At 39.8% G+C, this 24,609-nt stretch overlaps 1 protein-coding gene across 1 annotated transcript in view; it reads left to right on the plus strand.

The window, feature by feature from the left end:
• Positions 1-21,305, plus strand: part of Hdac9 (histone deacetylase 9) — a 674,620-nt gene extending 653,315 nt beyond the window's left edge. The window contains exons 19-21 of the mRNA XM_026782512.1: positions 15,532-15,587; positions 15,825-15,912; positions 21,123-21,305. Coding sequence (XP_026638313.1) covers positions 15,532-15,587; positions 15,825-15,912; positions 21,123-21,305 — 327 coding nt within the window. The remainder of the gene's footprint in view (positions 1-15,531; positions 15,588-15,824; positions 15,913-21,122) is intronic.
• Positions 21,306-24,609: the final 3,304 nt, after the last annotated feature.

Consider the following 24,609-nt stretch of genomic DNA (forward strand, 5'->3'; position numbering starts at 1 on the left):
CCAGTCATCCCAACTCAAGGTAGACTCCTAGCCAGTCATCCCAACTCATGGTGGACTCCTCAGATGGAAGCCATTTAGTAATGCATTACATTTTTCTTAAATAAAAGAGTTTTTGTTTTTGTTGACTTGTTTTTTTTTTCGGTCATAGTTTGATGTAGAATTATATCCAGTATGTATGATGGTTTGGTTTTGTCAACTTGACACAAACTAGACTCACTTTCATAGTGGGACCCTAAATTAAAGAATTACTCTCATTACATTTGCCTGTGGCAGTGTCTATGGAACATTTGTTGATTGACAGTTGATATGAAGAGCCTGGAGCATTATGGGTGATGCTGCCCCTGGGCTGTAGGCCTGGGTTTATGAAAGCAAGCAGAGCAAGCTGTGGGAGCTAAACAGTAAGTTCCTCCATGGCTTCTGACTCAATTCCTTCCTCTAGGTTTCTGCCTTGACTTCCTGCCCAGACTTCTCTCACTGATGGATATGACCAGACATGTAAGCCAAGTAATCCCTTTCTTCCCAAGCAGCAGAAATCAAACCAAGACATCACTTCTTTTTAAAAATGCCTGTACCTAGATATACCACAAGTTGTAAAATATATAACTATTCCCCTCCAGATTTTCTCAAGATCAAAACAAATGTGCATCTGAGTTTTCTCATCATTAGATGTTTTTATTTTTTGTGAAAAAGAACTTCACTTCTGTGTAAACTACAGTAATAATGTAGTTATAAATATATAAAAACTTACTTCTAATATTTTTGCTCTGACTTCTCTTTCTTATCACAGTGTTCTAGTAATGCACCCATGAAGTTGCATTCATTAGGAGCTTGATAACATTTATTGCTAGATGTCATACTGGGTGAATATTACTCCTTATATTGATTCATTTTTGCTTGAATTTCTTATGAATAAAATCATCACCATAATACCTTTCCAACAATGTCTTGGGCATATGTGAATATTTTATATGGGAAATAGCCTAGGGGATAAAACTCTGTGTCATAAGTTAAGAATCTGTGTGCTTTATGAGAAAAAAGATTTTTGAAAGAAATTAAAATTTGGACTGTAGACTGAATGCTAGCTCCCTCCTTCCTAATCGTGATGCTCACAGATTGTTTCGAAGCAGCTGCTTCTGCTTTGTTATCATCCTCTTCTTTTTCTCTTTTCTATTTCATGGATTAGACCTTCACTATTTTCTCCTTACACTGAGTTCCATGTGATTGTTTTTCAACATTTGAAGAAGCTAAGTCTGTAGGTCTCAGTTTTTTCCAATAGAGACATTTTAGGACTATATATTTCTCTCTTTTAACACTCCTTTAACCACATTTTATAAATTTAAATGTATTAAAATCCTGTCTTATTTCTCTTCTGACATCTTCTCCAGTACGGTTACTAGAATTCTGTTATTCAGTTACTTCCTAGCTGAACACTCCCAGACCATCTTTCATAACTCATGGAATGAATCTTTCTACGGTCAAAAAACTATTTTTTCTAATTTAAACCTTTCATTGCAAGTTATAATGGTGAAATTCTCTTTACCTCCTGATGTATGTCATATTACTTGATCATATTTTTCAGTTTTGCAACAATTATAGATACTCACATTGAGTTATCCATATTGCTTTAACACCTAATGCTTTTGAAATAATTAAATTTCTTATGACGGATTGTAGTTGGGAGAGAGGGGGAGAAGGAGAGAAAGGAGAGGAGAGAAAAGAGTAGTAGCAGAGAAGGGGACAGGAAGAGAAGATACGTATAAACATATAACTAAAATATTGTTTACTATTAGCCCACATCTTTAATCTCCCCAGTGCTCTGTACCCATTCGGGCAGATCTGTACATCTGGCAGTGTTTCTTCTCAACCTGCAGTATGTCCTTCCACATTTCTTGTCCTGCAGGTCTACTGACACCAAATCTTCTTTAATTTATAAATAATGTGGGTATTTTTAAATGATAAGTCTAGAATTTCATGCTGGCAGTTATTTTACACTTTAAATGTACTTTCACAGTTACCTACTTTTTTCTTTTTATTTGAGAAATTAGCTGTCATTTGTCATTTTTATTATTGATCTTTTAAAAAATATTTTATTGCCTTTTATCTCCAAATTGGATAACTTTACTCTTCTTTGAACACTTTCTGCTGCACCCGAGGCTCCTGTTGTGTGTCCTATGCCGACTACATTCTGTTCCATTAGACACTGGCGCTCTGTTTATTGTCTTCAGTCCCCTATCCTTCTCTGTGCTTCCGTTTGGAGGCTTGCCCTCCACCGCTCTACAGGTTCTGTGGGGCTGGCTTCTCTCGCGTCCTGTCTGCTTGTCTTCCTTTGCAAATATGTTCTTCCATTCACATCATGCTGTTAAGATTCCTCCTTAGTTCCTCTCTTTTTTATATTTCCTTTTCTTCAGCATACCCATCTTCCCAAACTTTGTGTGTGATAGTTTACAAATGCTTGGAATTTGTTTGTACCTTATTTTTACTTGCTTGTGTGTCTTGCTTTTTTTTACTGCTTGCTTCTTTCCATATTTTATATTTGAGTATATGCTAGGTATTGCCTTTTGGAAGGCAAGTAAAGACTAGCAAGGCTGTTTATTTCTAGTTCAATTTTGAAAGTTTTGGTGTCCCAAGATCTTATCTGATTTTTAAACCATTTATCTATTTAGTGATTTGTTGTTAACTTTGCAGACTTGAAATTTTGCCCATTGTTTTTCTACCAATCAGGCATGGATTTTTTTTTTTAAAAAAAACATATCTATGCTTACTAGAATGCTGAAATTCTTCCTATTTGAAAATTCTATATATCAGACTCACAGAGGACACATTTCAGTGATTAGGATGGAGATGGGTTTAATTTAAATTTAAATCTGTTTGATTCTTCGGTCCAAATGAAAGAATAAACAACTACGTTACTAAGATAGTGTCTGCATGGCTGCTTGTAAGTGCTGTCCCCATACCTGAGCATAGGAGCACCCCCCACTCCCATGGGTGATCTGTGAGTAGATGCATCCTTAGGGCCTCCTCACAGCTGCCGTGTGTGTCAGGTGCTCTGACTTGTCATGAAAGTTGTTCGGTAAGCCATTATGTCTCTGAGAACTGACCAAGTTAGGAACGTTTATTAGATCTTGCTGATGGTGAAGTAGATGGCAGGTCTGCCTGATGCTCCCCACCATCTCCTGGGTGTACGGCTGGGCTCCTTCTGTAATGTCTTCCCGCCCATCTGCTCTTCTCATAGCTAATATTTCATTGGGGTTTTCACTGTGTGGTCCTTGGTGGTTGGATGTGTGTATTCCCAGCCTCCGCAACTGATTGTTGACTCTGTTGTGGCTTAACTCATAGTGAAGAAAATTTGTTGAATCTTACTGGAGACTATCAAAGGCCAAAACCTAAATCTGGCATAGGTTTTCTCACTGACACCTAATTTACACTGTTAGTAAAAAGAGTTTTCATGAGTGGAGTGGGCGCAGGTGTGGTAGGAACATGAAGGGACAGAGGCGGGGAGCACTGAAAGAGACTGAAAAGGGGGTGCATTTGAGGTCAGACCAAAGCCTGGCACAAGGGAGGAATCTGCAGAGAAGACGCTAGCTTAGACTTCTAGCAATAGCACATAGGTAGCCTGAGCTGGCCATCTCCTGTGACCAGACTGATGCCCAGCCAAATTGTCATCAGAGAGGCTCCATCCAGCCATTGATGGAAACAGATGCAGATGCAGACCCACAGCCAAACATTAGGAGGAGTTCTGGAATCCTGCAGAAGAGAAGAAAGGATTGTGGGAGCCAGAGGGATCACGGACACCACAAGAAAACTCACAGAATCAACTAACCTGGACTCATAGGGGCTCATGGAGACTGAACTGACAACCAGGGAGCCTGCGTGGGGCTGACCTAGGCACTCTGCATATTTATTCCGGTTCCATAGCTTGGTCCTAACAGTGGGATTCCTAACAGTGGGAGCAGGGGCTGTCTCTGACTCTTTACTGGCTTTTGGGACCCTACTCCCATACTTGGTCACCTCGCCCAGCCTTACTATATGGGGAGGTGCTCAGTCTTACTACAACTTGATATGCCATGTTTTGTTGATACACATAGGAGACCTGCCCTTTCCTAAACAGAAATGGCGGAGGAGTGGATTAGGGGGTAGCAACAGAGAAGGGGTGGGGGAAAGGAATGGGAGGAGAGGAGGGAGCAGAAATTGCAGCTGGGATGTAAAATAAATAAATTTATTTTTAAAAAGCCAAGTTCCAGAAAGTCAATAAAGCTTCTTCCCCAGTTCAGTGCGTTCTCTGGAAAGAGTCAAGCTCGGCCACTGCCTAATTTTCTCTTCCTAGTCTTGTTTCTGGGAGTAATAAAAACCACTGGATTTTTTTTTTTTTGACAAAAAGAAAAGAAAGCTTCAGTGAAACTTAAAAAATAATTTAGTTTGGAAAGAATTGCAACACAAACTCTAGTATCAAATTCAGCATTTATATACAAAGCTTTCCAGTGCTTTGTTTTACTTTCAGAACTTAAAATATGAAATAAGTAATATCTTACAAATATATGCTCCAAGTAATTTCTTTTGTCTGTGATACTATTAAGTTTGATACCTACTGATTTGTTTATACTGCAAGTGTTTCAGTTTCTACAAAGGAAATGTTTTTCTATACTGAAATCTGAATTGCACATATACACACTCAGGGAATGTAAGTTTTTGCACCTTTGGAATTTGCTAAAAGGTAAATTTTACATACAACCACAGACTCAAACACACATACATATAAACTCCATGTAAAATGAAACTTCATTCAGTGTTCTTTAGCAATAACCACTATTAAGTATTTGATGCTCTACGATTTAAATTCTGTGGGTGAAATTTTTATTTAATTGCCTAGCTTGAACTTATTGATCAAACTTACTTGTTGGTAGCTATTCTTCCTAGGAGGTGTGTTCACAGACAATTAGAATTCGATGCAAGAAGTCATCCACGGCCAAAATGGAAACCCTATATCAAAAAGATATATGTTTTGGTACCAGAAATAAAATTACTGAAATTTCATTAAATTTATCAAATGTTTGTATAAACTAAATGATACCAAAATTATCAGGGGGCTGTAACTGAGAACAAATTTCCTGGAGTCCGCAGGAGTATAATGGTTTGTGACACTTGGTGGTCATCATCCTTCTCACCCAGAACAGCTTTAATTCACAGCATGGCCATCACTATATTTAGTTTTGCTACTTTTATGGAAGGCTATATTCATCATTCTTTATAAAAAAAAATTGCAACTTCTGAAAAAAATAGCAAAATTATCTTGCCCTAATTCTTTTTTTTCCCCCTAAAGTCTTTCGTAATGTGGTTCTATTTACATGATGAAAAATACCTGATAGTTTTTGGTTAATGTGGTCCAAGAAACAGTCATGTTTCAAAAAATCCAGCAATTGAATTGCTGGGCCATGAGTCAAATTCAAGCACTGATTGATAAACTAAACAAATTGCTTTTGGTAGGTTATTATGGCCTTACCAAGTCCACATCCTGATGACTTCCTCCCTCCAAGGCTTCTTCATAGTGGACCCATTGTTATTATTTTCGAAAAGGCTCAACTTAAATTACATGTAACATGAGCATCATCAGGTCCCTTGTCTCCTTACCAGAAGCCTGATTTCCAGGGGTGCGTTTCATCCCTGAACAGCCAGAGTGCTGCCAGGCTCAAGCCTGAGGGCATTAAAGCCCACAGATGCCAGGCTGCCCTGACCCTGTGTTCTAATGCTGTCATCAAGCCCCTTCCTTCTGGATCTTCCAGGGAGAAGGAAAGGCAGGCATCTGTGCTTCTGCTCCTGCATCCTCTAGCAGTTAAACTGCTAATGTTGGGCTCCCATTTTCCTGGCTCCCTTGAGCTTACTCAATGAAACAAAATGCGATTCCCACATGTCCCTTATTGTTTTCTTGGCAAGTCTTCCCACCTCTCTTAACCTTCCAGATTCTGGTATGCTTAAGACAGCCTTTCTTTGTGATACGTTTCTTCCTTCAAAGGTTTGATTCATAGCATTGGTTCTAAGCTAAACTAATCATTTTAGAAAGTCCTTCTGCAGGCTAAATTAGCTGGTATTAAGTGCTATACTAATACAGTCTAGTGAAGTAAAGTAGAAGAGAATCCAAAAAAATCGACTATGATTTACTAATTTGAATGTAAAATTTATAAATATGTAATATTTGGATAGTGTTAGGGCATTCTTATTGGCCAGTGGGCCTCTTTCTTTTCATAAAGATTTGTATGTTAGAGAAAGCTGGAGATCTATGATCTTTAACAAATGCAAATTAGTTTATTACTCTAGGTAGACATTAATTTCTGGGAATTAAATTGCCGTTACAATGTAATCAACATGGAGCCATATTTCATAGCAGAAATGAGCATAGCTAAGCAGAAGGGGCTCAGGACGGATCCAGCACCACGGTGGGTAGGGAGCAAGGGTTTTGATGGAAAGCGATAGAAGGCACGTTGAGTAAATGATGGGGGGTACCATTTCATAAATGTCAACGTTAGAGAGTTAGGTTACTTAGCAACTCCTCAGCCACATGGCTATGCGTGAGTTACTCCTGAAAAGTAGACTCTGATGTACTTGCTATTTACTCTTAAACTCCGGATGTGGGAAAGAATGAGAGGGGACAGAAAAGGGGACAACTTGTCTGTCTATCCCTGAGTCCATCTCTGACGGTGTGACTCCCCAAGTGCAATATTGGAGATTGGCAGGAGGAGGGACAATATTTGTGTATGATCTTGGCCAGAAACCTTACCATGCAGTGGTAGCAACAGTGCAGCTTCACTTGATTTCCACTGGAGGGTTTTTCAGCTTAAGTAAAAGAGTCAAATCCCACGTCGCTCTCTTTAGTGTCATATGGGTAATTGAATCAAATCTTATGCCACTATCTTAGTACCACAAATGCAATTTGGGATGGGAACACAGATAAAGGAATTCAAATGTCCTATCATAGGTTTTCCCCAAGAACTGTGATTGATATTTTTGGTCTGATTCAAGTACTTAATGTGTATAATGCGATGTGATTCTCAGTGTTATTTACCAACCCCCCCCCCTTAAATGAAAGATTAAAAGACCCCAGTAAGACCTAACAGATTATAGTTTAATTTTTAAATACTTATTTTATTTTACATGTATGTGTGTTTTGCTCACACGTATGTATGATTATCAAGTGCATGCCTGGTGTCCATGGAGGCCAGAAGAGGGCATCAGGTCCCTTGGAACTAGGGTTACCAGTGGTTATGTATCAGAACTGAACCCTGGTCCCTGGAACTAGGGTCACCAGTGGTTATATGTCAGAACTGAACCCTGATCCCTGGACTTCTACAAGTACAAGTGCTCCTAACCACTCAGCCATTTCTCCAGCCCTACACTGTTTGTTTAAAAAACAAACTTTAGAATCTGGAGATGGCTCAGTGGTTAAGACGACTTGTGGCTCTTACAGGGTACCTAGGGTTTGTTCCCAGCGCTCACTTATCAGGTTACAACTGTCTGTAACCAGTTGTCTAGAATCCGATTCCATCTTCTGGCCTCTGTTGGAACCAGGTATGCATGCGGTACATATCCATACATGCAGGAAAAACACTCACACATAAAATAAAAATAAATAATGTTTATAGCTTGAATATTATAGGGGCAGTTTAAAATAGTTCCAGCCTCCAGCCTTCCTTCGTTTCTTCCCCACCTCTCTCTCTCAAACACACACACACACACACACACACACGCACGCACGCACGCACGCACGCACGCACGCATGCACGCACGCACACGCACACACACAGAGACAGAGACAGAGAGAGTTCTTTGTCATCAGATAAAAGATTTGTACATACGACAAACTCTGAGAATTTGGAAAGGGTACTTATGGTCAAGTTAACACGAGGGAAGAAGAGTCAGACCGTCATGGCATAGTATTATACAATGAAGGAATGGCTGCTTCCCAGCCGCTTCTTTTGTCTGTTTATTTGTTTACTTAATCAGAATCAGATGGTTTATTCATAGACATATTAGATAAGTATGGTTATAACTGAATATCAGTGTGGGTTTGAATATCCCAAACTAGCTCTCTTGAAAGAAATAAAACCCACCACAACCTCTACAAAGGTAAAGAATGAACTGCAAAGTTGTTTGTTTCACTACGCATCTCTCTGGCATGGCTGGAACTGTGGCTTCTAGTGATCTGTTACAGCCACACAAGGCATAGCTTATGAACCTCCAGTTCAGCCAACGCATTAGAGCTAAGAACTCAACCATCACATCGATGCTACTTAGAAATAAGTGCTGTGAAATTTTTCCATGCTGTGCCTGGTTTGGATAGACGCTCTTCCCCTGAGCACTGGTACTTTAGTACATTAGAAATACTTCAGTAATGGTCCTTAATATCAGGAGATAGTGACCAAGCTCTAAATTAGCAATATATTAAAATAGTCCTTCTGCAAAACAAATCCAAATCTGATGTTCTGAAATCTCAGTCAATATTTAGATGGTTTGTGGTTAATGCTACACAGAAAGCACATTGCAAAATGCTCAAAATAAAGCTATGTCTAAAATAATTGATCAAAAATCTATAATGTGATTAGGGACTTATAAAAAAAGACATGCAGCCATCATGGCCTGTTTTCATTTTGTGAAGGCAACATTGACTGTCTGGTCTTCCTTTTGCTTTTACTTTAATCTAGAGACAAGAAAAGAAATGGCTGGCCTATGAGACACGTCAGCATTATAGGTTGTGTTGGTTCATGCCTCAGATTTTCTTAAAATGTGCATAAGTAATAACATGCACTTTCCATCGCAGAACACATTAGCCGAATGTTCCTTCAAGGTCCCTCTCGCCAGGGTCACAGAACCCTGCGTTTCTCATCTCAGCGCGTATTGGAATTGTGGGTGATATTTTGTTATTCGTGGACGTCCTAGTTGTCCACATGGTTGTCAGGTGAATGAAAATGTGCATTCCCGCCATTTGTGGGACGATAGTTATAAGCAGGTCAAACAAAATAGCTGGGTTATTTTGTACCTTCTGAATTTTCTGTGCCTGCTGTTGCCATAGCAATGGACTTAGCTTTATGTGGAGAAGCGAATGTTTAAAGTGGTTCCAGTAATTTCTTTACTGCTTTCTCTTTATTTGCCTTGAAAAAAATTTCACTCTGCCTGTGAAGAACACAAAAATAAATTTGACATTTTGATAAATTTGTCCAGAAAAATATAGATTTCATCAATTGTAAAAATAGAGTAGTCTAAAGTGATTAGAATTCTTTTCCTCAAATCAAGTTTTATATATAGGTAATATTATAAATGTCATCTGGCCATATACGAGAGTCAATTATATTTCTTCACATGCTGTCACCAAACACACATCAGTTCTCTCCTTTAACTGAAAAGTGCCCTTTGCACTAATTGAAGCTCCAAACGCAAAGCCGGAGTAAACTCGAGATGTAAGATATAAACTCTCACTGTTGATGGTGATAAAATATTCTAAAAGCTCCCTGGTTAGTTAGTCACATTCTAAGCTGCAGAGAATTCGAAACTGGAACAGAGGAAAATTGGATTATTCAAATGAAAATGTTAGCACCATAAAGTTGCCCCCAGTGCACAGAAAAGTATGAATTTGCTCAAATTAATGCCTTGGTCTTTACAACTTGGAATAAAATGTAGATTAAAGAGCAGTTCCATAGGGTAAAATGAGAAATAAATCAGAATTTTATGGAGTAAACATTTCTGCTTTTTTACCATAGCCATCTAAATACAGATTAAAAGGGATAGGGTTGGCTAGAAGTAGTACATGTGCTCTCAAATTTGAATAACTGGTTATTTTTCACAAAACTAAAATCATTATCTCTTACCATGGCCATAGTAGTAAAAAAGGACAAATGTATGCATTTTGTGTGTGCGCTATATGTTCATCTCCTTCCCTTTTTCCTAACCTCCTTCCTCTTTCCATCCCTCATCCACCTCTCTATCTCTCTCTCTTTCATTCTTTCTTCATATGTGGATAGGATTTTGCTACGTAGCCCAAGCCAACCTCAAACCTCCAGACTTCCAGAGCCACCCAGAAATGCCAAGAATGCCAGTAGTTTCCCAAAATGACTGTATTCTTTCCAATAGCTATGCTTTGTGACTAGTATATTATTGTTTCAAAACAGCAAAGTATTAAAAACTATAGAAAAATATTAATGGAAGTGGTATGGATCTAAAATCTGGGGAAATCCTGTTTTACAGTATGACATACAACAAATCTTTGTTTGTCGGACATAGAGGGATATAGACAAACAGTAAATGAATTACTTGTCATGGAGTTCAGAGTATTTAGATAGTTCTATAATATTAATATTGTCATTTGCAGTCATTCCCAGCCTATTTCATCAAACCAAAATGCTCATCATCTTTTTGCCATTTTGTCAAAATTCAAGAACAATTTGTTTTAACTTAAATGTTTTATTTGGCATACGGTCATGGAGAGCTCAGTCCAAGGTCTCTGGTTCTATGTTTCTGACCATGGTAAAGAGAGTGTCATGATAGGAGGCTGAACTCGGGGAATCTACACTCATGGCAGCCAGGAAAAGAGAAGATGGTGGGAAGAGACAAGGATCAGATGTCCTTCATGGGGCCTGTGTGTTCCAGAGAAGGCCTGCCTCCTTTGTTTCTACTGCATCCTAAAACAGAGCCACCAGCTGGGGCCCAAATATTCACACAAGTGCCTGTGAGACACACTTCACATCAAAAATGGAACACAAAGATTTTATTTATTATTATAAGGCATAAAATATTTCATGTGTTTCTGAAGAAATCTAGCCTAAGAGGTGACCTCCAACTTAATGGGTGACTTCCCATAACAAGTCTAATGGTGACCTACAAAAAGAAAGAGTACAAACACCTGGGAGTGTAAAGAACTTGAAGCCAAGGCCAGAACGGAGGAGAAAAGTAGGCGCATGCTGTACGACTGAGCAGAAATATTTTGCTTATTTACTGGAGTCTTGTTATGTGCCCGATGTCATATCAGAGTAGAGAACAGTGACAGGCAGAAAGTAGGTGCCTTGGTGAGTATGGACATGATACATCCGGGTCACAATATCAAAACCAATCAAAGGAAGTACACCCAGTCTTCACCCACATTAGATGGTGCTCAGAAATAGCGCCTGGCGCAACTGTGAGAATGTCTTCCTCTGTTTTTGTCAAAGCAAAATTCCACCAGCTGCATAGCTCGGAAAGTGGATTAGCCTCCCAGCCTGACATCCTTGAATCCCAAGCCTAGATGAGGCTTGCTGCGATCCCAGAGCTGAGCTGCCTTCTGCTTCCAAGATGCTGGAAGGAAGAGCAAATAAAGCACAGGCTGCACGAAGCCCCTTGAAACAGGACTTTAATCCCGTTAAAAGGGAGAAGCCCTCAAGATGAGCTCCCTCTATAAAGTCCCATCTCCTGAGCGCATCACATTAGTCGCTAAGTTTCTGTTTCTTTTCTTTAAGACGAGAAAATTAAACATTTGCTCTGATTGCAATACTGTAGCAGAAGAGAAAAAGATGCTACAGAGAGAGGGATGAGAGCCATAGTTAGCTGTGCCTAGAACGATATGGGAGGAGAAAGGGCAGACAGGTCAGCAGCAAGGTCTACTGGGAGTGGGTCAGTATATTTTCACTTGAAGTATGTAGATATGTTATTCCACTTGCCTCTTTTTTTTGTAATGAAATAACTTTTCAGCAGAAGCAGAAGTTAAGGAGTTAGCGAAGGGTTGTTGAAACTTTGAAGGAAAAGGAGAAGCCCGGATGACTCATGTGAAAGTCAGGGACAGTCGGTTCATTGATGGAGGAATGCGGTGTGGCTTCCAGCCGTCCTGAGGAATGTACTTGGAGTTTCAGATCCTAACGGTAAAGGACAAGCAGACATCTGGCTTTTATGTGTGCTTCAATAGATGCAGGGATGGAGCAGGTGTGAGTCCTATCTTATCAGACGTGTGATTTTGCCTGAATCCACACATGACTGAAAATGTGTAACAGGCTGAATGTTTGTGCCTCCTCAGAGAGCTCGCAGTCACTGGAATAAGGCTCTAAGTCAGTAAAAAAGAGTATACAAGGTTCTTAGGGTCTTAACCAGTAGCGCTAGTGCCCTTCAATGAGGAAAAAGGACAGCAGAGTTATCTCCTGTGAGTCCCCAGGAAAGGCTGCGTGGAGACTAGTGAGAAGTCCCTAGGCAATGAGTGTCCTGCACAGACAAAGGCCTGCCAAAGCTCAGTCAGCATGAGTGACCATACGAGGAAAGGACAAGGCGGCCGTCCACGTGGATACGTAAAGACGGCCTGAGAGTTCAGGCAGGATGAGAGGGAACTGAACATGGTAGCTGATGATGCCGAGCTGTGGAATTAAACACGGTTGATGAACCAGAAGTGGGATGTCTGGGAAGAGAAGGTCCTTGGCGAGTAGATGCTTGCTTGTCATAGAATCATGAAAGTGATGCTGTCCCTGGACAGCCTAAAAGGAAGAGACTGAGCAGGATACGAATTTATTAATGGCAAGCGTCAGAAAGTGGAGAAATCAGGAGACAGAAGATTGTATGGATACTGAAGATAACAACTCCTACAAAGCCAAAACCCTCAAGGAAGGGCTGAGTGTGTGGCTTCTTGGCAGAGCACTTGTTGCCCGTGTGCATGGTCCTGCAACATAACCCAGCAAAGCAAAAGGTCTGGACATAAGAATAAGAGAATAACTTTGAGTAATTTTTCAAAATGATATCATCAGCAATAGGTTGTAAACTAAAATGAAATGGAAGAAGGATGGAGAAAGAGCCAGGAGAGAGAATTTATCAGCCTCTGACTTGAGCTGATGGAGGGACGGACCGTGGTGTCATTGCCATGTTAAGGAGATTAGGAGATTTGCAGATTGTTTTCCAAAGAAATAACTTGAAGTGCCCTCGAGATATCCAAGTAAATCTGTTGAGTAGGTAGATAATATTAATATTACATGGCTAAGTGGGTCATGATTTATTTACCACTTTCATAGTATTAGCTGATTATTTAGATAATTAGGAATTTCTATCATTATAAATTAAATATGCCCTTTCACATAGAAGCTTGTAGACACAGTTGATAAAGTTGTGTTAGGGAAAGCACTCTTTAATAATTCAAAGAGTGTCGACACTTTCCAAAAGTTCTGTCTAGATACAGGAAGGCTACCTTATGGAGAGTTTATGTCTCTCTTCTGCAAACATCATATGAATGTGAAACTCCCTCACAGCATGCGAGGGAAGTGATAAAATATGGCTTACCATTGGGGGGTCCATGTTTTTCATTTGATTAGTCTTAGTGTTCAGTACACATTGGTGATTGGTTGTTGTTTCTTTGTCAACATGTAAACATTACCTTCATTCATAAACTAGTTTAATTGAACCAGAAATAAAATACTGGTAGCTACACATAAAATCATAAAACAAAAGGCCAATCTTGTTCAGAAGTCAGACTCTAAGAGGCAAGGAGGCCATCTCTGCAGTGATCATGCAGGCTTTGCACGTGGGTTGTGTTTACCAAGCCTTATATTCATTTCTTTTATTCAGTGGCTTTTATTGAGTGTACTGCAATCTTTGCAGATTTCCCCCACTAACCTTAAATTTTCCAGTGTCTGTTACTATTCATCAATAGTTCCTTTCTCCATAATAAAGTCTGGATAATGCATACATGATTTCAGGAAAACAGTGGGAGACATGTTTATCATCATCTCTAACGTTTAGTCAGTGAGATGTGGCTCAGCTTCTTCATCCATTTTCTGCTGCTGTAACAACATACCACAGACTCACATGTAGACAATACAAGGTTAGGCAGCTATGATGTCGGGAGGCCAGGCCAGCATATGGTCAAATTGTAATTCTTGGTCACAACATAAGGAAAAGGCAAGAGATGTAGGAGGAGGTAGGGGCTGCTTGTTAGTTCCTGGCAGCTTAGCCCTGAAATAATCATACAGAAACTATTAATTAAATCACTGATTGGCCTATTAGCTCTAGTTTTTTATTGACTAACTCTTGCATCTTAATTTAACCCATTTCTTTTAATCTGTGTGTCGCCATGTGGCTGTGGCTTACTTGATAAAGTTTTGGCGTCTGTCTCTGGCAGGGCTACATGGCTTCTCTCTGACTCTGCCCTTCTTCCTCCCAGCATTCAGTTTAATTTTCCCTGCCTACCTAAGTTCTACCCTGCTATAGGTCCAAAGCAGTTTCTTTATTCATTAGTGGTAATCACAGCATACAGAGGGAAATTCCACATCGAAGAGAGAGAGGGAAAATCAGTCTTCCTGATCCCTTTCGTCACCAGCCCGCTCTGTTCATCTCTAGCCACCCCCTCAATTACAGCAGGAGTCTGCACACGAGGAAAGAGCCCTCGGAAAAAGCTGCCCTGTGACGGTCCCATTTTGTAATAGATTTGTACTGAGGGTGACGTTTCCAATCACTGGAAGATACTATTGCCACTTCTAATTTGTCTCTAAAATCATTACTATATTCACTCAACATAATATATAGTCAATTTACCCAACGACTATAAATTGTAACAAAGAGTGATCGTGGGCATGAAGGTCAAGTAGGACGGAGTCTTCATAATTTCAGGTAAAGATTTAGAAGGAAAATTCCTGAGGTTTATTAGAATTATCTCAGACGTTATGGATTGTGGTTAAGGAAATATTCTTTTTGGAGCATGCTCCTCGAATCATAGTTAAGTGAAAAGTGGCGTGACCCGTGTGATAAACGATTATTTTTTCACATCAGACAACCTATTGTTTGTACGCGCGGCTTTCTGGGGATTTATGGCTCCCTGCCTTCATGCTGAGTCTCTTCAGCTTTCTCCGATGCATTTCCACTAACCTGGAGGTTAAGGCATTTCTTGATCATGGGTATATCTGACTGCTGCTCAGCTCTGGAATTCTTTATAAAATTCCAGAACTTGGGCTAGAAATTGACTTAGGGAATCCAATAAACTCACACACCTTGGCAGTCATCCAAGCTCAGTTTATAGACTGGAAGAAATATGGGATTTCCATTGTTCTCCTTTTCACCTTTCTGGGGTTTCTTTTGTGTCTATGCGCGTGTGGAAGTGTAAATTTATCATGTTGCTGACACTGGGGTGGAAAGAACCATTGAAGGGACCCAGGTCAGGAATTTTGACTTCGCATCTTCCCGTCTTTCTGAACGTTGACCCAAACCTGCACCAAGAGTGAATTTCTCTCTCTCTAGGATGTTGATGTTAGAACTTTAAAGGGTATTCTTGCAAATGGCGTGTGTGAGTCTAACAGCCGAGATGATTGCCTGACAGCTATGAACAACTCCCAGCAATCTGTTCTTCTGGATCAGTGTGGGCCTGTTTGAGACAGGATCTGAGCCAAAATGACCCAAGTGTCTCACTTGACGCTGTGATGTGGTGATAAGGACAAGGAGATATGCTTGGGTGTGTCTGAGAGACATCAGACTTCTTGGGTGTCTGTGATGCTTAGCTGCAGAGATCCGATCAATATCACTGTGCCTGCTACTGAAAACCCTGTCTTGTGCTTCCAGAACGGGTTTGCTGTTGTGAGGCCCCCAGGCCATCATGCTGAAGAGTCTGCTGCCATGTAAGTACCAGGGCCCTGCCATCTTCCAGTGCCATGGTTCCTGGCAGTCACCTGCAGGTTTCTGAAGTCTCTAATTGCTAACAGATGGGCTGAAAACTCTCGCGAGGTACTCCCAGAAGCAGATTTATGACTTCAGAGATCATATAGCATCTTTTAAAAAAATGCTCTGAACATTATTTATAATGGTTTTCCTGGATGATTTTCCTTCTTACTTCTCTGTTCTTCTTTATTCCACAGGGGGTTCTGCTTTTTTAATTCAGTTGCAATTACCGCCAAATACTTGAGAGACCAACTCAATATGAGCAAGATATTGATTGTAGATCTGGTATGTATGCCTGACCAGGGTAGCATTTTCAGTGGCTCCAGGTAAAGGGGAGTGGATGCACACTTCTCTGCAAGGCTGTCTCACCCTTAGCCCTGCAAACCTCTGATGGGCGTGTTTCCTTTGCATGTGGAAACGCCTTAAACTCAGGACTGCAGTTCTGAAACCATAAACATTCACGTTTCACTTTCCTGGTGTTAACTGCAATTTAATGAGAAGACGGCGCAGATCAGGGCAACTTTTATGATCCTTAAATGAATTGATACTTCCACAGTTAAAATAACCCAACAGAACCTGAATTTACTTTTCCCTACAGAATATAGACTTTAACTAGTCAGATGTGCTGGAAGGAATGCTGTTGCTTTGGTAACCAATTGGCCGCTTCCCCCAGTTAGCAATCATGTCCCTTGTTGTGCCACACTGGTATTATTAAAGCAAGTCCACATGTCATTCCAGGTGAAAAGATCTCAGGTCTCAGATGCCAGTTTGGGATGACTCCCTGCAGGAACCCTTGGTGATTAAAAGTCAGAAGCCTTGGATGCATCCTGCATGTTAGCATGGAGCATTCTTACACAATAGTTATCATTTGTTCAACAAGTGGTTTGTTTAAATGTAGATGACACTTGGCAGGTTGTCTAAAACGTATGCATGAATAATGAGCTGGAGATCTGCCCCATACAGAAAGAACCAACCTGGGAAAGGGCGAGGGAAAGGCAATGGTGATTTATGAGCCCGCTTCTCAGTTTGCCTGCACTCCACCAGGAGGTGTAATGGCTTGTCTGACAAAGCATAGACAGGAAATGAACCCTGGCATCCAAGCCAAACCTGCCGCATCTGCACTTAATTAATTTTTACAGGTGATAAAAGATTTAAAGGCAAAAAAAATGCTAGAGGTTTTTTTTGAAGTGCAAGCCTTAATAGTTTAAATCTTGCTCATATCTGCACTCATAATTAAATCTTATTGGAAGTCATGACATCAACCTCCAGCCCTTAGATTTAGTTAAGCGGGTACCCCCAAAGGGTGGAGAGACCACTAACAAAGTCGTGTAAAGTAATATTTAAATTAAAATGAAGATTTTTTTTTTAAAAAAATGGAAGATTGACAACCAATTCTATGACTTGGTTAAAATAGGTAATTTTTATATTGTGGCTTCTGTGTAGACATTTTTATGTGAAAATATTGAATCCTAATTTTCTATGTGTTTTCTAAACATACTTAAGTTTCAAAGTAGGTCACAGTTCACTGAACAGGCTGTGTTGAAGGAGAGAGCTAAAACACTGCAGAGTTCTTGTAATTTTGCATGAATACCTATTTTCTCAAATACATTCAAAACGATGCTTGAAGTAATTCAGAGTTTGCATGCATGATAATCTATGTATCATTTCTCCTGGAGTTTTGTAAGGATGAGCTTAGAAGGAAAAGATGGCAAGTGGAGATCCAGGAACTTGAGGGTTGGGCAAGGTCAATGGTTAGCTTTGTTTTTCTTAAGAGTGACAAGCTCTTCTAACTGTAAGTATTTCCTGAGAGATACATGGGTCTGACTGTAGAGAGAAGCTCTCTCAATTTCTATACTGACTGACTTGGTAGCTCTAAGGAGTCACTTTCCTCTACATGGATGGCAATTGTGATTTTACTCCGTTATCCAGTCCGTGAAGGATGTTCCTCTCCAAATCGGCTCCCAAAGATGAGAAGTTTTTATTTCAGGTCCTCTCAGTGTGTGAAGTCCTGTCCAAAGAGTGGCCTCTGAGGTCACCACCAGCCCACACTTCTTACTTTCCAGTGTTCCAAACTCTGCAGCTGCATGGCACTTTGAGGAAACTCCTGTTTCCTCCAGAAACTGAAAAGGACATCTTAGGTGCCACGAGATGCAGAGATACCCCTTCTCCTTGGCCAATTGGTCTCTGTGCAAGTGACAGAGGAGAGAGGAAGATTCTACAGGGGGAGAACAGTTCATCCCCTCAGATCCACTGGCCTCAGGCTCTGGAGCCCTTCACCATAGTGCGGCTCTCTCATCTAGTGCCTAGTTTCGACATTTTATCGCCAAGTAAATATAAAGCCAGAGTTGTAACTCTCTCTATTTGGGCCAGGGCCTACTTAGGAGGTGTTTTCATGTTAGGCAGGTGGGATTCCAGTTATTTATGAAGTCTTTTCCTGTCTTTTCTCTCTCTGATGTGCAAATCAGTACAAAAAGGAAGTAGGCCTCTTTGCCTTACCACTTTCCAGAGCACAGCCTTGCCTTCCAAGAGGCAGCGTGTCCATGGAGTAGACTTTTTTCCCTGAATCACATGTGTAACGTAGAAGGAAATTTTAGATCACAATTCTTCTTAAGTTCTGTTTTCCCTTATAACAAAACAGTTACTTCAATGTCCTTATAAGGTTATGACATTCGATTGTTGATCAAAGACATTTAGACCTTTGTCTCCATATACTAATTAGTTATAAAGGATAATATTAACTGGAAGAATATATGATTTGTTCAAAGCCATCTTAGATAAGAACAAAATACATAGGTTCTAAATTCTTATAAAGAATCGGATTTTATAGTATGTGTTTTAACCAGTAAAATATTGATACGCATTTTCCCATAATTCTAAGTACATCTTAGATTCAATGTTTATTTTAAGGCTGTGATGATTCATTTCATCTTTATGCTAATTTCTCATAAGCACAGGTAAGTTTCTTGTCTTAGTCTGATATATATTTGTTGCCGTGGAGAAGCAGGTTCAGCTAGTTCCTGAGCAGTCTTTGGTTTAAACGGAGGAAGTAGCAGGAGGTTCTCTCAACCCTACACTCCTAAGTTGTTGCCTCACGCCTACTGTGTGGGTTCATATTTATCTTTAAGTACTTGGCAAATAAATACAGAATCAAGCATTGCTCAAAAATTAGGATGGATTTGTGTGTTTTTATAAATAAGGAATGCTGGTGTTTTTCTTTCTTTCGCAGTGGACAGGATGCATTTCTTACAATGTGTGAACAGACAAGCACCCCAAACAGTTTTAAAGATCAGATGATTTTGTATCAGGGCTACAGGTGTCATTTTTTTAGTCTCCCTTTTTCTTAAATAAAGTTTTCCAATGTCACTAAAGAAATGGGAATAGTCAAGCCAGTGTTTCTCTCTGCTTTCCAACTGTGGACTTCTTATCCCTAGAACAAAATTGGCCTTACAGCCCTGGCTCTTGCTGCTGGAGGGGAAGCAGAGATAGCCCTCTGCTGGGGCTTCCTTGGGAGTTATTTTGGTTTTGTTTGTTTTTCAAACATATTCTGGATAAGTACTAGCTAGTATAAAATACATTGTGGCTTAAATTGTTTCATTTTTGTTCACATAAAAAAGAAAAAGTTAATTTTACTATCTTCTTTTCTTTTGAATATTCAGAAATCCAGTAATTAATATGTTTTCATCAAGTTATATACTTTTTCTGATGCGTTTATCTTTGGCTAGTAAAGTTTCTGAGATGATTCTTGTCCACCTGAGCAGTATGATTCTCTGATCACTTTTGGGTGTGTCTGGTATGTGAAGCACGGAGCGGATTATTGTGTGTCTACACCATGGATAGCAAGTGCAGAGGAGGGTTCCTGTGTCAAGGGGGCTTTGGAGATGTCTAGTGGAACTGGGGGCTGGAAACTGGAGAAGAAGGGGGTTCTGTCCATCTCAAGAAGAGTTAGTTTCCAAAATATTCACCTCATGAGCTTGCTAAAAGATTCAGAAAAGTGATAAATAATTAGCTCTTCATTTGCAGTAATGAGTGGATTCAAGAACCCATTTCACAACATGCTGCCTGGAGATTCATAGTAAATTTTTGAAATTCTTTGAGCATCAGTTGTCATATTTTTAGAATAGAAATAATATCACATGTCTTATATCATTTTTAAGTAATTAATTCAAGGTGTTTAATATTGTGTTCACTCAATGGTGGTAAGAAACATTGTTTAAAACAGTATAAGTCTTACTGATAAAAATGAAGCCCAATGTATTTAGATAGCTACAAAGTACCAAAGCTCTTTATAACTGTATAAGTGAATAATGTAATAATATTTTTCTGCATAAAATGTGTAGTTCAGCACTCGTTAGCAGCCTGCTTGTTTTTCCTCAGAAAATATTGAGTGTATTAACTGAAGTTCTTAATACCTGAATTCTTCTTAATAAAGATATTTTAAATGGTACTCCTTTTATTGTTTCCAATAGTTATGTCAATTGGGACATGTATCTATATTACAAATAGAAGAACCATCAAGTTTTGAATCATTATCCTCTACCAATGTCCAATAAATTATTTATTCATTTATTGATAATAGGATTTTTTGAGTGGGAAGTTGGAGACGTATGAGAAAGACAGACAGATGAGGAAGAGAGCTGGGATGCCATCCGTGATGCAGTCATTATCTGTGAGACAGATTGGAAAGGACTGTGTGCCATCTTCCTGCTTTGCCCAAATGATTTCACAGTTAATGAGCTCACGCCCGTTTCTTCTACTCTTGCTTCCACGGTTTTAGCAAAATGTAGTGGGAAGTCCTCTTCCCATCTGGCGTCTTTTTGAAGTGACTCTAGCCGAGGGATTGCTAACTGAACTGAATGCTTCAAGAAAGCCAATTTATTCAGCTGGTTGCAAAGACTTTGACCTTAATGGTGGGACTTGGCAAATCAAGGCATACACGTATGGTTTACTGTTCTGTCAAGAATTGTGAGAACGCTCTGTAAGCCACAGATCCCCCTGAAAAGGACTAGTTTGGAGTTTAAACATTAGTCCTTTTTTTTTTTCCAGAGGCCAATGAGGCTAGTTAATTAAGCCTGAGGGGTTATGAACTGTTGGCAGTTAATAAGTCATAAAATTCCTCTATAAAACAGGATGCAGGATTCCATCACTGAAGCAAAGAGTACAAAGTGCCGATGTATAAATATCTAATTGGACCGAAGGACTGGGCTTTCTCACTGACTGCTCATCTGGAGTCTCCAGGGCATGCTCGCTGTGGTTTCCTGATTTTTAGAAGCCAGTTAAAAAAAAAAAAAATGAGAGCATTAAAGGGTAATTTGCCTGAAAGTTCAGGAAGTAAAGGGTTGTGTAGAAGTAGGCTGAAAGGGAGAGAGAAAGAAAGCCGAGGAGAAGACAGAAAATGAGAGGGAGGGTGGGGTGGGAAGAGAGGGAACCAGGAACAAGAAGAGTCGTCTCCAGAGTCAGATGTGACGGTGCTTGTCATCTGTTTTCTTTCCCCGTAGGACGTTCACCATGGCAACGGTACACAGCAGGCCTTTTATGCTGACCCCAGCGTCCTATACATTTCGCTCCACCGCTATGATGAAGGAAACTTTTTCCCCGGCAGTGGAGCCCCGAATGAGGTTCGGTTTATTTCTTTAGAGCCCTGCTTTTACTTGTATCTCGCAGGTAATTGCATTGCGTGATTACCCCTAATTTTCTTGTCCTTTGCTGCTGTTTTAAATTACCCCAGATTACCCGCTTGTCCCACAGGACCAAGAACCAGCGCAGAACAAGTGCATAACCCAGAGAGCTGGCTGTCAAGCAGAGCTGGCTTGATTTGACGCTGTGTTTGATGTTTATTTCAAGAGCTCCCATGTGCTTGTTTCCCGCTCCTTTTGTTTCTTCCCTCTCCTCTGTTCTCCTCCCACAGTGGTGTGTTTTTCTATTCCCAGGTTGGAGTAGGCCTGGGAGAAGGCTTCAACATCAACATTGCCTGGACAGGTGGCCTTGACCCCCCCATGGGAGATGTTGAGTACCTCGAAGCCTTCAGGTTGGTACTTCTTTCTCCCTGAGAGTGTCACGTTAGAAAATACCAAATGAAAGAGAAATGTGAATTCTCTACCAAGCCATGTGCAGATATGCATATGAAAATAAGGCTTATCAAGACCTAGCTGTTTTATACAAGTATATTGACCAGTGGCCATGTTTCCCTCTGAATGCAAAGGGAGAAAATGCGTTATTAATTGACTTTTCCTGGAAAATATTGCCTGTTATAATAGGTGAGGTGGTTTGCACCAGACATTCACATATTAAATGCTCTGAGAAGTCCTTTAGTGCCTATGTCCCATTGTAGAGCAAGCATTTCCTAAGCTAAAATCCCTTTGGCCTTCTCAGACCATTGGCCTGAGCTATGGCATCTGATAACAAAAGACTTTGCGTATTTCCTGCTCACGTTAAAATATTTGCCAGTTCTTTGTTTTCTGCTTATTTAGAAGTAAATTCCACCGCATGTGTTTTTTACTAAGCAAAGATTGATGATTCAAAAAAATAAATACAATTTCCTGTTCTGTCTCTAGATCTCACTCATGGTCTGTCTCCCCTCCCCCTCTCTACCATCTCCATTGCTTTCCCGCTCTGTAAAATTTTAAAAGCAGCATTTCTTTTCTAGAATTAAAAACTTAAAAACAAGGTCTTTGGGAAGGTCTCATCCCCATATAAGCTCAGCATACAAGATCCAGAGGGTTAACTCACGGGTGATGCAGAACTCCCCATGTATTTTGTTTAGTTCACAGCGTAAACTCAACGACCACGTGAAAACAAAGCTGAGGGGCTATCGCGGCTTTGAAATCCACCATTCATAAATTCCCCCAAGAGAAGCCCTCTGTTAAACATCTGAGCACAGGGGAAGAGTAGGGGAAGTGTCAATGAGTGACATTCCTGTGAGCTGCCAGTGTTCTCTGTGTTATGGAGTTTTCATTGAAAGGGTCACATTTTAGAAAAGAGGGCCAAAACACTGTAGAAAAGTAGCTACTTAAAAACGAACAACGCTTGGCTATACAGAGGAAAAGTCTACCCACATTTTAGATGTACACTTTGGGGAAAAAATATACACAAAGGTGTTCACAACATTTAGAGAAAGAAAAATATTAACAATTTTATTTATCATGAACTTAGACTGTATTTGAAGAAATTTTGCTTTAATTATCAGCAAGTTTGAAATATTATTTAAAAATAATTAACATCTTAAAGGAACTCTAAGTGCTTTGTAGATGTTAATATTAACATATAAATACATATGAACATAATAAATATAAATAACATGTATATGTAAAAATTATTAACACATATAACACATATGAAGTTAATGTGGGGGCTGGGGAAATGGCTCAGCTGTTAAAGACTAGGATCACAACCAAAAATACAAAGTTGATGTGGTTTCACAACACATAGTAAATTATCAGCTCTGTGTAGAAATGAATCTTGCATGTGCAGTGGCAAAGGACTATTTATATTTTGCTCCTATTATGCTCACATCAGATGTGAGTGGTAGATGAGTTTGTTTCCTTTGATCATAATTTCATTTAATAATATAGAAGCAGATAGTAAGTGTACTTCGTTATTTTGTGATTGAGACGGTAAGTGAATCAGGAAAGGCACTTGTGCTTGCTTGCATGTGGACAAGTTATGTTAGTAAACTGTTATGAACTCCCCAGTTCATTCCACATTACCTGAGTTTAACTACAGACATGGCCTTATATATTACTGTAGCAATTAAAAACTATTTTTATATAATATTCATAATTGCTTAAGAAACATATTTTAAGCTATAATAATTAGTTAAAACTATTACTAGTTGACAACCAATCGTGACTATTTTTTAATGTTTATGCCTGGAAATACTTGTGAATTTGTTTTGAATGAGTCAAAAAGGTAAGCAAATCATCCACAAAGTATCTTTTGGGTATGCTGTATGCCATTAGACTGTGGTGTTCAGAATCAGGGTTATCCTGGTCTGTAGCATTATTAGGAAGTGAACCGTAACTTTTGAGGAGCCCACACAGCTTAGGCGAAGAGGGCCAACTCTCCCTGAAAGGTCAGGGAAGACTGTGAACTGTTCCGCCTTTCAAGTATGAGTAGAAGTTTGCTAGTCCACCAGCACGGACTCTAACCCTCTGACACTGTAAATTCAATTAAACTCTTCCACAAATGGCTCTGGACATGGTGCTTTATCACAGAAATAGAAAAATAGCTAAGACAGACTTTGGTACAGGGTTGCTGTGACAGACTTGACCTTGTAATGTTCTGAATGACTGTGAAAGACTTTGTTACTTCAGACTAGAGGAGGAGTTGAACACCACAAATAGGGCTTAGTGGGCTGCCTATTAGGAGCCTAAATAACAGCCATAAGCACTATGGGACTGTGGAAGCCCAGCTCCAGGGACTTCAGAAAGAAGTAAGGTCTTCAGCAGCTGCTGGGGAAGAGGCTGAAGAATGTGGTTACTGCATGCTTGTCCTAAGAGTTTGCCTGGGGTTAAATTCAAAAGTAACGAACTAATTTCTTTGGTGGAGAAGTCAAGACAGTTTAATATTGAGTCTGTCACATGGTTATTAGTAATCACTGATATGCAGATCTACAATGAAAATGATGAAGTAGGACAGAAAGAAACACAACATGTACCATTTGAAGAGAAAAAGTAACAGAAGAATTAATGTTGGAGCCGAGGCTGGTGTTGAAAGAGATGAGGTTAAGGAGAAGCCTTCTACAAAATGGAATAAGGGAAGGGTGGGAGCCTCAGGCCAAGACCCCATCTTGCTAAGCTTTCAACTTGCAAAAGGAAAAGGGCCTAAAGAATTTTCTGTTCCTAAAACACTACAACTAAAGAAAACTTTTACAAATGTAATTCAAGGGGGTCAAACTCCATCCTGAGTTGCCTTGCTATGGTTATTAATCAGAGCAATAGAAAAGTAAGACACTGCCCTTCTTTTTCTGTCCCCTTGGCGTGATCA

Source organism: Microtus ochrogaster, chromosome 1, assembly GCF_000317375.1.
Source record: "Microtus ochrogaster isolate Prairie Vole_2 chromosome 1, MicOch1.0, whole genome shotgun sequence".
NCBI classification, from domain to species: domain Eukaryota; kingdom Metazoa; phylum Chordata; class Mammalia; order Rodentia; family Cricetidae; genus Microtus; species Microtus ochrogaster.